Here is a 15,276-nt window from a genome sequence, read left to right as displayed (position 1 = left end):
ATTCAGTGATAACCTACAAAATAATGTTTATGTAACAGCATTCATCTTTTTATGAGCTGTGTACATCTGCTGTATTTCACAGGACAATAGAAAATTACAGGGTGTGGCATATACTACAATTCATCTGGATGAAATGATGGTAACTGGAGCCACACCAGAAGAGTACTTGCAGAGCTCAGAGAAATATTATGAAAACTGCAATAGGCAGATTTACATCTTATGAGTAGCACAAGTATTTTCTGAAACAGGTGTACAAAACTTGAGGCATGGGGACAGATTGAACCTGCACAAGGGTTACACCAGAGCCATGGGATGAGTAAGGTAAATGGAATGTCTACCTCTGACACCATCTTGTGCAGGACACTGATCAGAAAGAATATCCTGACACTTTTCAATCTGTTATTGTGATTGCTTTACAGACATATCTCTTAACCTCTGAGAACAAGAAATCTGTACAAAGCCATAAATAAAAGTGGGACAAAGGTCCAAAAGTAGGGACAGTTTTTAAATATTGGTTTACAAACTTAGAAGGTTGATAGAATAACAGGTTTTACATTAACCTCATTACCACAATCAATAGAACAAGCTGGAGGGACAGGTTTATAACCCAGAGACTGCCCATGCTATGGAACAGACTTCTCATACATGTCAAACAGAGCATCTCACTGGCCCTGTTCAAGAGAAATCTTGATGACTGGATGGGAAATAGAAAATTCACCCTGGGGATCATGCCAGTGGCTCTACTTGACAGAGGCACTGGGAACTAAGGTCGGGTGGCACAATGCCAGGGTAATCTTATGGGCTAGGCTTGCAAAGGCTCCAAGGCCTCCAATGAACCTATTAGCATGAATTTTCTGAAGGCTATAAAGTCTGAAACTCAAATGTCTGTCATTATTTTCTAATTTCAATCTTTAATGATTTACCACTAATTTGCCAGAAAACCACAATTTTATGAAAAATTGATTAAAAATATGAGGTAAAAATCTGTGCAGTTGAGAGGCAAACGTACAGACAGTGTGTTAAATGTAAAATTGACTTGTTTTAAAATTATCTGCAGGGTCTCCAATGCGTTGTCTATAAGAGATCACAATCACCTTTATCTATTGCAAAATGACATTCTGAGACTGAAGTACATGTTAGTGCAAATTCTTATGAGGTAGTGACTACTGATCTACTTCAGTAGATCAAATTAACAGAAAACCAAAATTTAAATGCTTGAGATGAGAGGACTGTAATTTCACAACAGTGAAATGTTACATGGCTGAAATTAAAAACAACAAACCCCATATGCGCATGTCAGACACCAGCTGGAACTTCTGAACTGAGATGGAGGACACAGAAAAAAAAATCAGCTACTACATTTGAATAGATACTTTATATAATCATACATATACCTAATTATGTGCATATAATGGTGATCCAGTGGTTAGTGTTGCCACCTGACAGGGCATGGATGTACAGTTTCTGAGCTGGGGTGCCATCTGTATGGAGTCTGCATGTTCTCCCTGTATCCGTGTGGGTTTTTGCTTGGTGTTTCAGCTGCAGAAATGTCAGTAAATGAAATGGCAGTTTTCCAAATTGCCCATCATTGTAAATCAGTCTACTGATCAGGTCAGAAAATTTGATGGGAAAAATTTTTGCTGTCTCGGTCACATAATTAGGCCAGCCACAGTGTGGAAGATCAGGCCATCCTGTAACAGTAGCATAAAAACAATGCTTTTACATGAAGTGTTTTTTTATCTACAGGATAACTTGTACAACTGACTCCTGTATGGGTACACTAGAGCAGTTCCCTTTAAATTATAACCTTCTCCATTATGCCACGTCTCTAGGAAAAGTCTACAAATATGGTCCAGGGATCAGCTATTTGCCTGTTTCAATATATAAGTTCATAATGTTATACTAAAGAAGTATATATAAGTGAACCATACGCATGAACTGTAATAGCTGGCCATTTTAAATAATGAGGTCTTCTAAGGAAGACAGTTATATATGAAATCAATGTTTGTGAAAAATATTAAGTCTCTGACTTTCACCTTCAACCTACGTCTGGTCTTACTTATAAAAGTACAGAAAAAACAAACATGGAGTTATTGAAAAGTGAATCAGCTACTGGCTATACCTTGAATTTAGTCAATCAAAAGAAAAAAAAATGTGCATGCAGCATGCCTAGAACACACAAATATTGCATCTACTTAAAAGTCTAAGGTGTATAAGATGATATACATTTGGTAGAATTGTACTAAATGATTCAGGTGTATAAAAAGTAACACTGCTGTTGGAACCTATGCAGAAATAATGACATTTTTCTCCTATGCACAAGAGAGCATGCAATAGATCACCAAGTCAGGTCACTGGACTTAACAGATGATATGCATTTTGAATTCCAAAAGCATTGCTAAGTTTATGAATCTCTGCACTGGTCCAGTGAATGCAACCATCAGCATATGGTAGACAGTCAGGAAAAAGGGACCCTGGAAGTGCATTTCTAAAGATATTAGGGTAAGGTGACACTAGTGCAAGAATAGAAGATCATGTAAGTCAATGCACTTTGGATAATGACCTTCAGGACAACAGTTTGAAATGGTTGTTATTTTAGTTTGTTAACAACAATTTTCCTACCAGTAAGCATTCTAGATACACCATGGCTGGACAGTCTGGACTAGAAAGCTGAAGTCCTGTACAAACTACAGAACATTTCTCTCTTCCATACACCACATCAATGGTGTAGCTCGCTGGATGATACAAATAATGGAGACTTGCAGGAGATTTATCCAGTGCTTCTCCTCCTGGCTGACTACTTGTGAAATACAGTGTAAATACAAACTTCTATTGTTCACAACAGGATCTGCAAACAATACTAAAATGTGGCAACTTATATTAACAAATCATATGAGGCATTACTTTATTATCTCCAAAAAGAGAGAGCTTGAGAAGGGAGAAAGAAATACAGAAAAACAGAGAGAATGGGGGGGGGGGGGGTCTGCTCAACAGTACTAAAGCAAGTAACCTCTCAATAATCAACTATGTACCAACTTACCATATTCCATAAGATCCTCCCCAATACAACCCCCTACTCTTCCACATCTGTTGAACAGCCTAAATCTCAACCAGACCCCGAATTCCCAGCTAACAATGCCATCATCAAAGAGCAGCACAATATTAACACTGCTCACAGAAAGAGAACATTTTGTTTCACAGGCTTTAGGCACTGGAACCAAAAGAGGGACCCTCAGAGAAATTACCTGCATATCTCACAGACCAGGCGAAGTGTCCATCCTTCTCCTCAACACTATATCCCATAAAATGGCTGCAAGCCATATATATATATATATATATATATATATATATATATATATATATATATATATATATATATATATACACACACACACACATCCTCTTTATTGTCTAGATGCCTGTCCTAAACACATTGTAGTTATACTTCAGTAAAATCCCTTCTACATGTCTAAAACTCTTTAAACATTATATAGCCAAATAAAATCTCTCTCCCGCTAGCTTTCTGCTCCTCATCTATTTTTCACTCTTATGTGTTCTCCTACCAGTCTCCTTACTTACCTTATAAATATCACCATTCTAGCCACTCTCAGCACATGCAACTCCCCAACTAACTCGCCATTCCCTTCTACCTTACACATTTCTCACAAACTATCCTCGCTAAAGCATTAGTAGAAGCCGGCCATTATTTTATTTGAGAATATTTATATGCATGTTACGCTCTGAAAACTTTCCTAAAGAATGCTTCATAGATTAATTACTTGAAACTCTTTGTAAGAATCCTTTCATGCAATAATGTTGCACATACTTTGATGCAATGTACATATATTTATTCTATATTTACTTTAACTGAATTGGTCTAATGAACAGTGCACTCTGTGTGTATCCAGTCCATGATTTGATATACTTACCTGTCTACTGATTGTACAATTATAAGACCAGTACGTTGTATTACACTTTTACTGCGTTATAAAGACATTTTAATAACTTTAATTGTTGGAGTAAATGAATTGCTAAGGCAAAGAAATGCTGGCAATTGTTAACATACTGAGCACAACAAAGCAGAGACAAACAAAAAAGGGAGATATGATGATGAAAAAGAAAATATTTAACAGTAGAGTGGGACCTTGATAAATATAAAACCTTAAATGCTCATTTATCTTAGTTTTCAACAATACAATGTAAAAATGCAATACTAGTTTGTCAAAAGTTTTCTAAAATACAAGTATGTACACTTTGAGCAACTTTAGATGTATACTTTATGAATACAATTTTTACTTTATTTGTATGGCATTGTTCTTCTTGTTAGTCATTTTAGATGGCTCTACTCTCAAAATAGTCCCAAAGCCAATATTGTGAAATCTGAAGAAGCCTGTGAGAATGTATATATACTTATTCAGAAATAAGGCAAAGAGGTTACTCATATTTTAAAAGCTGCCCATACTTATTCTTTGTATGTGGCAGCACATGTATCATACCATTGTCTTTCTAATGAACTTTTAAATCACCTCCAATAAAGCAATGGAGCCTAACCACTTTCAGCATTACCTTGCTCATATTGTTTAATTATTCAAAAGAAGAAGTATATGGACAAAGATCTGAGGGTCTGCTCAAGAAAGTACTACATTGTCACCATCTTAGAAACAGCACTTTTAGGTGTCTTTTTGAGTTAGATAATTCATTACTGAACATAATGCTATCGTTGAGGGAGTGTCGTATGCAAAGAACCACAGGGTGAGTTACACTTTTAGATTTAAGGAATTAGTTCCCACGGCATTACTCAGTATCTACTAGTCACCACAAAAGTAAATATAAATAATGCATTAACTCACCGTGCTGAAGGTTTCTGGAGTAGGGGATGCTATGCGCGGCAGTTGCTCCTTGCACAATAATTTAGCCTAGAAAGGAATGAAAAAAATAGAGGGTGGAAATATTTATGGACTACCAATACATTTCTTGAGATTTTAGTCATGTGACTATATTATTAGGTTGTCACAGTTAATGTGCACTGTCTCTGCATCTTCAGATATTGGAGCTCAGAAATGGATTAGAGGACCACTGTGTTTAAATCTTTATATTACTAATATAATGCGATCGTGCCACAAACACATGGCCTACATGACTCCGCGGTACAATACAGCACTTGCATTTGCAATCCAGTGAACTTCAACTGGCAATAACAATACTTGATAAAGACCAACAATAAGCAAGCATCTAACTTTTAAATGGATTTCAGTATTATCTGAATTCCATGTTTATTATAACATAATTAAAATCAAAATAAATAGTAACGTTAGAACAGAATCCCATTATGTATGTAAGAAGGTCGTGTTCCTTAGAAGTAGAATGAGCATGAGTTAGATTTTAGCAATGGTTCTGTTACATAAATACAAGAAACATCTGCCTCTAAAAATTGTCAGTTCTTCTTATGTAGCAGGCACGTGAAAGCTATTTATAACTGTCTGCAATAAACTGTAGAAAGTCCATGGTGCTAAATAACAAAATAAATTGCAGTAAGAAAATAACAATTTTTGCCATTACCTTATTAGGGAAAAAGTGTTTCTGCTACATGTCTCCTATGGGGCTTATAGCACTGGCAAATTTATCCCATGCAAAATTATGGAAACGCTGCAGTATTATGGTAAATATTGTTTAATAAAAATAAAAAAAATGTTTCTTGCAAGGTTCTGCTCCTCTACAATCCCACACTCCATTAAATTGCACTGTCACATAAACAATGGGAAGGGGCAAAGACCACCTACAATTAAACTATGTTCTGCCTTCCTCTGCAGCCAAAGTTCAAAGTTCTGCAAAATATTCTGAAGTAAACTGACACAAATATGAAACAGAAAACATACAGTTGTGTACACTTACCATATATGTAGATGTTCGAGTGTATTCACTGTTGCAGTCATCACACTTGGGTTATCTGCCTGCAGGTAGCCCTCAGTCGGCCTGAATTTCAGAGTCTTGGGATTTCTGCATCAGATGCTGTTGCCTCTTCCATGACATCAGGTCGTCAGGGGTATAAAACATGCAGCTGACACCATTACATCAGTTTTTTCTTGCCCCAGATGTCAGGAGTCCCCAAAATAGGAAGCTATTACATGGTGTGTAACACCTCCAGTAAAAAGTAAATACCCCTGCCATAAAAGATGGCCATAATGAGGATAGGTAGAAAGGATAGAGAAAGCCAGGGGGCTGGAGGGAGGGAAACCAGGACTGCAACAGTGAATACACTTGAACATCTACATTTATGGTAAGTGTACACAACTGTACTATGTTTTTCATGTTTCATTGTTGCAGTCATCACACTTGGGTTGATTCCCAAAGCTGAGGAAGGGTGGAGGAAGTCAAGAAGTGTTAGGGCTGGCTAGCAGGCTTTGTAAGACTGCTGTAGCAAATCCAGCTCTGAATTTAGATAAAATATGTAAGTGGTAATGCTTGGTGAAGGTGTGTACAGAACTCCAGGTTGCAGCTTCCAGGATGTCCCTGGTAGGGACTCCCCTGAGAAATGCTGTAGAGGTTGAAGTCGCTCTAGTGGAATGAGTTCTGATCCCCAGAGGGGTAGGTTTTCCATGGTGCTTGTAGCAGAAATGGATGCAGTGTGCTAGCCATTTGGAAATGGTTTGCTTCAAAATAGCCTTGCCCTCTGCCCCTGTAGCAAAGCTGACTAGCAGCTGGTCAGATTTTCTGAAAGGCTTAGTCCTGTCAAGGTAGAACCTGAGCTGTATGTGCATGTCCAAGGAGTGCAGGATCCTTTCCCCTTTATTCTGAGGATTAGGGAAAAAGGTTGGCAAATGGATGGATTGGTTTAAAGCCACACTGGACACTACCTTGGGCATAAAGGAAGGGTTAGTCCTGAGGGAAACCCTGTCAGCATGGAAAATAATGAAGGGCTTCACTGCCTTTAGTGCCTGTAATGCAGACACTCTTCTTGCTGAAGTAATAGCTAGAAGTAAGGCTGTCTTCCAAGAGAGGAATTTTAACTCTTCTGAAGCAGCAGGTTTAAAAGGGGGAAGTGTGAGCTTCTGCAGTACAATGTTAAGGTCCCAGGCCAGAGTGGGAGCTCTCCTAGAGGGCCTTAAATTGTTAGCTCCTCTCATGAACTGTTTGATGAGAGGGTGAGAAAAGAGAGGTGACTCAGTACTATAATGAGCTCAGATGGCAGAGGCATGAATCTTAATGGATGAGAAGGATAAGCCTCTGTAGAGCAGCTCTGCTAAGTAATCAAGGATTTGAGGTAAGGTGGGCATGACTGACTCCAAGAGCAATATTTTTTCCACTTTTCAGCATAGGATTTCCTAGTACTAGGCCTTCTGGCCTCAAGGATGACGCCCAGCACCTGTTTGCTGAGGGATGCTGGTGGTGTATTCAGGGGATAAGCCAGGCTGCAAGGTTTTGGGTTTGCAGCTGTGGATGGAAAATCTGTCCCTCCTGCTGAGACAGCAGGGAAGGTGTCTGATGTAGGTGCCAGGGTGGCTCTGCTGTCAGACTGCATAGGAGTGGGTACCAGTGCTGGTGTGGCCAGTCTGGTGCAATAAGGATTACCCTTGGCCTGTCCTGCTTGATCTTGAGTAGTACTTTTGAGAGGAGGAAAGTCATAAATTGAGAGGTTTTACCATGTAAATGATAGGGTGTCCACCTTCCAGGCTCTGTATGAGGGTTCCTGGTGCAAAATTTGCTCACTTGGTGGTTTTAGGGGGAGGCAAAAAGGTCCACCTCCGGTGTTCTCCACTTCTGGGTTAGAAGTTTGAATGAGTTGGGTTCCAGTTTCCACTTGTGAGGGTCCAGTAGATTTATGCTTAAGTTGTCCGCTAGTGAATTTTGTTTGGCTGGCAGGAATTGAGCTTGTAGGTCCACTTGTTTGCTCAAGGCTGTGTCCCACAGAGCCATGGCTAACTTGCAGAGTGGGTAAGAATGAGTTCCGCCCAGCTTGTTTATGTGCCACATAACCATGGTGTTGTCTGTCTTTATCAGGAGCTGTCCTGGAAGGATAAGTTATTTGAAGGCTGTCAGAGCATTCTGTATAGCTAGTATCTCTTTTTGATTGATATGCAGGGGAATTTGTTCTGGGCTCCATTTGCCTTGAATGCATTTGCCTGCCATGTGAGTCCCCCGTGCATAGTCTGATGCATCTGTTGTCAGGGTTTGAGCAGCGAGGGGTTGAGTGAAAGGAAGTCCCTTGTTGTGGTTGCATGCTCCTGCCCACCAAAGGGACTCTGCCCTTAGACAAGGTATGATAGGAATCACTGTTTCCAGGTCCTGAGAATGTTGACACCAGAGACTTTTTAAGTACCATTGAAGCTTCCTCCTATGCAGTCTTGCATATGGAATTAGCAGAATACATGAGGTCATGAACCCTAGGGCTTGTTGTATTTTCCTTGCAGATAGCTGTGTTTTGGTGGCCATTAGTTTGAAATAATTTGTCAAATGGACCTGCTTTTCTGGAGCAAGGAAAGCCATCTGGGAAGTTGTGTTCAAGCTTGCTCCCAGGAATACAATTTGTTGGCTCGGCACCAGTTGTGATTTCTTTTCGTTGATGGTGTATCCCAGTGAAGTTAGAAGTCTTTTTACAAATAGCAGATGCTGAAGTAGCAATTCCTGACTGTCCGCCTGAATCAGGCAATCATCCAAGTATGGGTAGATTTGAATATTTCTCTGCCTGCCGTATGCAATGGCTGGAGTCATGCATTTTCTGAATACTCTGGGTGCAGTAGATAAGCCAAAGGGAAGTGCAGAGAACTGATAGTGCAAAGAGCCTGCCCTGAAATGTAGATATTTCCTGCAAGACTCCCTTATGGGGATGTGCAGATAATCTTCTTTTAAGTCTAGGGTGACTAACCAGGCATCCTTGGCTAGCATAGGAAGAAGCTGTTGCAGTGTAAGCATTTTGAATTTTGGGATCACCAGGAAGGTGTTGAGGATTGATAGATCCAGGATAGGGCACCATGAGCCCTCTTTTCTGGGCACCAGGAACAGAATGGAGTATAAACCCTGTCCGCTATGTTCTACTGGAAAAGGTTGAATAGCCCTGATATGAAGAAGGGAAAGTACTTGCTTTTGAGCCTCTGCCCACTGGTTTGGAGGAAGGTCTGGCAACCCACATGAGGTTGGCAGCGAGTGGAAGTAGAATCTGTATCCCTGGGATATAATGTTTAGAACCCATCATTCCTGAGTAATGGACAACCATTTTTTTGTATGAAGGGCGAGTTTTCCTCCTAGGGGCGCAAATACTTGGGCATGGTTGGGAAGGATAATTGGAAAGTCATTGTGAACTTTTTCCATAAGGGGGTGGCTTACCACTCCCTGGTTTTGAGGTGGAAACACTCCATTGTTTAGCTCTCTGCATACCCTGAGACTGTAGTCTTTGTGGTCTGTTTCCCCTGGTTTTGGACAGAGAAGGCCTGAGAGGGACTGGAAAGGACCAGTTTTTTGAAGGCCAATGCCTACTGAATCTAGGTGGCTGCACCTGTAAGAAATCTTTGATGGTTTGCAAAGATTTAGCTTTTCTTCCATCTTTTTAAGAACGTCTTCTGCTTTTGTGCCAAACAAATTCTCCTGATTTAATGGAGCATCTAGTAATTTTGCTTTGACAAGGTCTGGCAAGACTTGTTCCTTTAGCCAAGCATGCCTTCTCAGTACAGACCCAGTGACAGCAGCCCTGCAAGATGCTTCTAAAGTAGAAAACCCACACTGCAAAGTATGTTTACTAACTTGGGTTTGCAGAATGCAGTAACTCTTGTAAGTCTTTATTTTCTGCACAATCATAATATGTTGATGGTACTTCAACATGTGAAACTGGCAATTCAAAGCCTGGATGGCAAGAGTTGCAGAGGTATATACCTTCTTACCCCATCTGTCTAAAGCTCTAGAATCCCTTAATGACTTTAGGTCCTTGAGAAATGGTTTCTGGATCTGCAGTAGGAATCTTAAAGAAAAATTTGTGAGAGTCAAGTACTCTGTAGTACCTGTCAGGTTTTCTAGGAGCTGGTGGTAAACTGTCAGGAGTAAGACTGGACTCCATGAAGACATCATCTACAATATCCAGGACAGGGATTATAGCTAGAGGCCTGTGCTGAGGCAAATCTAAAAATTCCCTGAGTCTCTTTTTGGGCTGAGGGTAGTCCTGGCATTCCCAGCGAAAATGCTCTCTTAAGGTATGTAAGGTTTCACAAAAAGAAAAATCCTCTGGAGGGGAGGCAGAGGGAATGGATTCCTCTGCATCTGAGTCCTCATAGGTAGATAAGGGTATGTCCTCATAATCTGAAGAGTCAGTCTTCAGACTCCTGGTCTGTTGAATCAGAAGGAAATTCAATTCTTTGTCTTTTGGCAGGGGAAGCTGGCCTCTCCTAATTAGAGTAATAAGGTCTTCAGCCATTCTAAGTATTTGTTTTTGTAGCATGGGAGGTTGATCATGCACGTTGGACATCAATTTTCTAGGTGTAGTGCGAACTCTGGGCCTGAGAAACTCGGTAGTTTTAGTAGGAAATGAAGTTGTCAGTTTGATATGAAAATCGGTAGGTCGGAATACACCCTCAGGAAGCCGGTGTCTGTACAGCGGCTCTGGACCCATCCAAGGTAGAGACATCCGCAGGTTCCATAGTTGAAGAAGCACCTCGTGGCATGCTGGACTCAGAATGGGTCTCAGCAGAGGCCTGTGAATCTGTAGAATTGGGCATCAGGGGCTGCAAAGGCGCCTCACTGAGTACTGGCGGACTGGTAAATAGCTTAATGGAAGCATCGTCGGTAGTTTTTGACCTATGCAGTCTGTCTCTGTCTTTGTGCTTTTTCATAAGATCAGTAGTCGGATGGCTTACCATTTTGGAATACGGAGAATGAGAGCGAAAGTATTTAGCTACAAAAATAGCCCAGTGATGAATGGTTTGGGCGTTAAACAAGGCACAAAACTGACAGCTAGGGACGTCGTAGTCTGGGTCTAAACAGGTGACTCAGTAAGAATGAAAATCTCTGTGAGGTATTTGCTTTCCACAGGCGAGACAATTATTAATTTTTTCTGACATTGGTTAGAGCAAGAAAAAAGAATCCCCAATGGGGTACTTAGCTTTAGTAGACTTCAGGTCTGAAACTCAGAAAAATTTAAATTTCAGGTAGTGGCCGACCAACACTTGTGAACTGCTTCTGCTTCGGGCTCCTTCTCAGCAAGAAAGACTGATGTAATGGCATCAGCTTCATGTTTTATACTGCTAACGACCTGACGCCATGGAAGAGGTGACAGCATCCGATGCAGAAATCCCAAGACTCTTGTATTCGGGCCAGCTGAGGGATACCTGCAGGCAGATAACCCAAGTGTGATGACTGCAACAGTGAAACATGAAGAACATCAAATGATATTTTTTAGTAAAACATAACAACAACAAAAATAATGAAAATGGCATTGCTGAATAAAAAATACTGCGCACACAAAACAAACATGCTTGCCAAGGTCTACCCCGCTCCACACACATAAAACACTTAAAATATCATCAACAGTATTTAATACTTTTCTTACAGCAGCCTTTACTTAACTACTACAATTAACTTCCCCAACAGAAAGAGTACCATGCAGGTATGGGGAATTCAGAAACAAAAGTGTAGTTTGCTACGTGAAATAGCTTGGTGAGTAGCAAAGTGTCAGGGAGGGGAAATTCAGAGACACATAGCACAACCATGCTACTGGGAAAATAGAGCAGTGTGCATTGCATGGAAATGAATGCATAATAACATACAAATGAGTGTGATAGTGCTAATGCAGCTAACATTATGCAAAAGATGAAATCAAACATGGGAATGTGATTCAGAAATGTATAATACTTCATAGATGAGACACAGTGAATAGCTATTTTGAGCACCACTTTTCTTATGTGCAGGTGTATCACTCATGCTTAGATACTAGGTGTAGCAAGAAGTGGCGTACGGTAGCAGGTCACCATGTGTTAGTGTCTGTCTTGGTAGCCAATGTCGGCAGTGTGTTAAAGGTCACCATCCTCAACATTTCAGAATGGTCTGCTAGTACTGACATACTATCATTTCAATGCCTGTGACAATGTTGACCAGTATTGCATGAACAGACACATTATATGGGAGTTATTTGATATGTACCATCCTCATATGAAATCAAGGGAAATGTATGGATTGCCTGTCCTACTGGACACAAAGGTTTGCTTAGTATTAGCCATCTTTGCTACAGGAACTTTACAGCATCTGACCAGAAACATTAACAGTTTCCCAAATATAAGTCACATACATTCTACTGCAGGTCCTTGACATGATGTTGTAGCATGTGGAGGAGCATATATGCTTTTCACAGATGACAGAGGACAGAACCACCACTATGTGGGCATTTTATGACACAGACATTTCTATTAAGTACTAGGGGCCATTGACTACAACCACATTGTGATCAAGGCCCCATCTGCTCCACATGGCCTCTAGTACAGTAACCAGAAGGACTTCCATCTAGTTAATTGCCAGATGTGAATGTGCCCCACTGAAGCAGTTACCAGGATTCCCATATCTGGTGCACGTGATGTATAGTTGCATTTCATGCAGGATGACTTTGCAAATGTCATCTAGTTAGTAGGTGCACAGCTTGCTGATCAAAGCAATTCTGATAGTCTGGCCTATAAGCAAAGGTAGCAGACCACTCAGAAGTGTCCACTTTTTTGTGTTGCAGGTGATGCAAGGTATATCTTAGAACCATATCAGATTACCTTCATCCACAGTCTGCAGACAGTATTGGAAATGTCATATAACACTGTACTGTCTCAGACGCATAAAATGATCAAACATGTTTGAACTGCTGAAGTCCCACCTCTGCTGCTTGGATACATCTGGTGGCACAATGCAGTCTTCTCAGGAGACCTGCAGCAAGATATTCAACATGGTGCTATGAAAGCCAGTAATTTTGGGGACACCATTGCACTTTAGAAAATATCTGCAGCAGCAACAGAGTAGGAGCCGAATAAAGAATCAGAGGAACTGGCTCATGTGGGACTCCATGTGAGGCCAAGATCGATGCAATACACCACGATAGTCATAAAGAGACAGCATCTGTTCCACAACTATTAGCTGTGATAAGACAAACATAAACTAAAACATATGCATGTAACACTGACTGGCTGTACTGCTCATCACTCATTATCATACCACACAGGTTATAGGAGTTGAAAGGGTACAGTCATCATCATTTGCATCAGTGAGGTGGGGCACAGTGACAAGAGACAGCAGTGATAATATAGATGGAAAGGTCATATGTGACAGATATGGTAGGGCAGAGTGACAAGGGACAGCAGTGATAATACAGATGGAAAGGTCTTATATGGTAGACATGGTAGGGCACAGTGACAAGGGACAGCAGTGATAACACAGATGAGAAGGTCATATGTGGCAGATATGGTAGGGCACACTGACAAGGAACAGCAAGTCATATGCGGCAGATATGGTAGGGCACAGTGACAAGGGATAGCAATAATAATATGTGGTAGATACTGTAGTCTCACACACACACACACACACACACACACACACACACACACACACACACACACACACACAGACCCCCCCCCCCCCACACACACACATACACACACACAAACACATACACACAAACACATAGCTAGGATATTGGAGAATTCAGGATGACATCTTCCAGCAACAGGGTAAAGCTTCAAAAGGGAGAATGCTGGTTGCGTGAACAATGTAGCCCCGAAGTGTCTGGACAGGAGGCATCCTGTCCATGAATGATATACTCTGTTAAGAGTGTGCACAGGAATCCTACTATTGCACCTTTAGTGATATTCCAGTAGGACGTTGACATTCACAATCCCATGAAATAGTGGCACAGCTGTGTAGGTGAGAAAGGCAATTGCCTTTGGTACAAAATGTTGGGTGTGCTGCAATCAGCCATCCACCATCCTGATTGCTTTACATTGTTGGTATTGTTTTTGTGGTCAGATCTGAACACTGTAGCACTCTGTGTGTGGTCTAAACTGTAGAAAGCAGTTTGCTACAGTTTAAAAGTTAAAAACAAAAAAATTAACTAAAACCTGAGCACTGTAATGCTCCATGCCAGCAGGGTATAATCTGTATCACCTTTTTGCTACTTTTGTAGTACGGAGTTTGCTATAGTTTAAAAGAAGATTTTTTTTAAACTAAAACATGAGCACTGTGGCACTCCATGCAGGGAGGCTATAAACTGTAGAAACTGTTTGCTACATTTGTTGTAAGCAGTTTGCTACAGTCTGAAAGCAGATTTTTTTAAACTAAAACATGTGCACAGAGTGCAGGCAGGGTACAAACTTTAGCAACTGTTTGCCACATTTGTAGCAAGCAGCTTACTGCAGTTTAAAAGATTTTGTTTTTAAACTGAAACAAGAGTGTTGTAGTTTGCTACAACTTAAAAGAAGTAGGTATTTATTAATTTTTTCAACTAAAATGCGAAGAAGGAGAGTTAGAGGAAGGGCACAGAAACAGGACCTGAATGGCTGGAGCAGGAGGGATGGGGGGTACTGTGCATCTGGCCACCTGGTTGGTGTGCCAGTAGAAGGAAAGGACATTTTTTGGCTCTTCATTTGAAAGGATGACGGTGTGGGGTGCTAGATTATGGGACCAGCATAAGGCAATGGCTGAACCAGCTATGATTCTGTGAATGAGTATAGAGAGATGTCACCTTTACGGGAGCATGATGGCATTGAACTGCAGGACACTGATTACCTTGCCTGGTGCAGTACACCCATGATGCTGCTGGAAGAGTAACAGCCACATCCAGGAGTGTCCATGCCAATGGATGGAGGTGGCCATGGACAGTGTGGTAGTGAAATCATTGAATTAAATATTCTAGCAATTCCACTTCATGAAAAAACAGTAACCACAAAAGAAGCAGATAAGACTCAGTAGCTTGCAATAACACAGAATCACTTCATTTTAACAATGTCCTGTATAAGTATATGTTAGTCTGTAACAACTTTGCTAAATTCAATTTTGTTGTATTACAGAAATTGGATACAAATCCTAGGGGGGTGTGGGAGATCCAAAAGGAAGTGTAAATTAAAGTGGCAACTAAAACTTGGTGCAGAACCCCCCCCCCCCCAGTATAAATGACAATGTTTTTATTCTTAGTAATTTAAAATTGAGGTCATCTAACTTGTAGTCTTGCTATTACCACATTTTATGGACATAACTTCTGGCATGGGAAAGCTTGAACACAGTTGTACCACATGATGATACAAGTTTTTATCAGCATATTATTTATTTCAT

The 15,276-nt window shown here is 40.6% G+C and overlaps 1 protein-coding gene across 2 annotated transcripts in view; it reads right to left on the bottom strand.

Annotated features, from left to right (window-relative positions):
* MCTP1 (multiple C2 and transmembrane domain containing 1) overlaps nucleotides 1-15,276 on the bottom strand; it is a 3,344,116-nt gene that overhangs the window by 1,909,226 nt on the left and 1,419,614 nt on the right. The window contains exon 6 of one of the 2 annotated variants that reach the window (XM_044064133.1): nucleotides 4,851-4,916. The exons of the other annotated variant lie outside the window; for it this stretch is intronic. Coding sequence (XP_043920068.1) covers nucleotides 4,851-4,916 — 66 coding nt within the window. The remainder of the gene's footprint in view (nucleotides 1-4,850; nucleotides 4,917-15,276) is intronic. 2 annotated transcript variants of the gene reach the window in all.

This window comes from Protopterus annectens, chromosome 2.part2 (genome assembly GCF_019279795.1).
Source record: "Protopterus annectens isolate FY-2018-M chromosome 2.part2, PAN1.0, whole genome shotgun sequence".
NCBI classification, from domain to species: domain Eukaryota; kingdom Metazoa; phylum Chordata; order Ceratodontiformes; family Protopteridae; genus Protopterus; species Protopterus annectens.
This window is presented reverse-complemented; position numbering and strand designations above follow the sequence as displayed.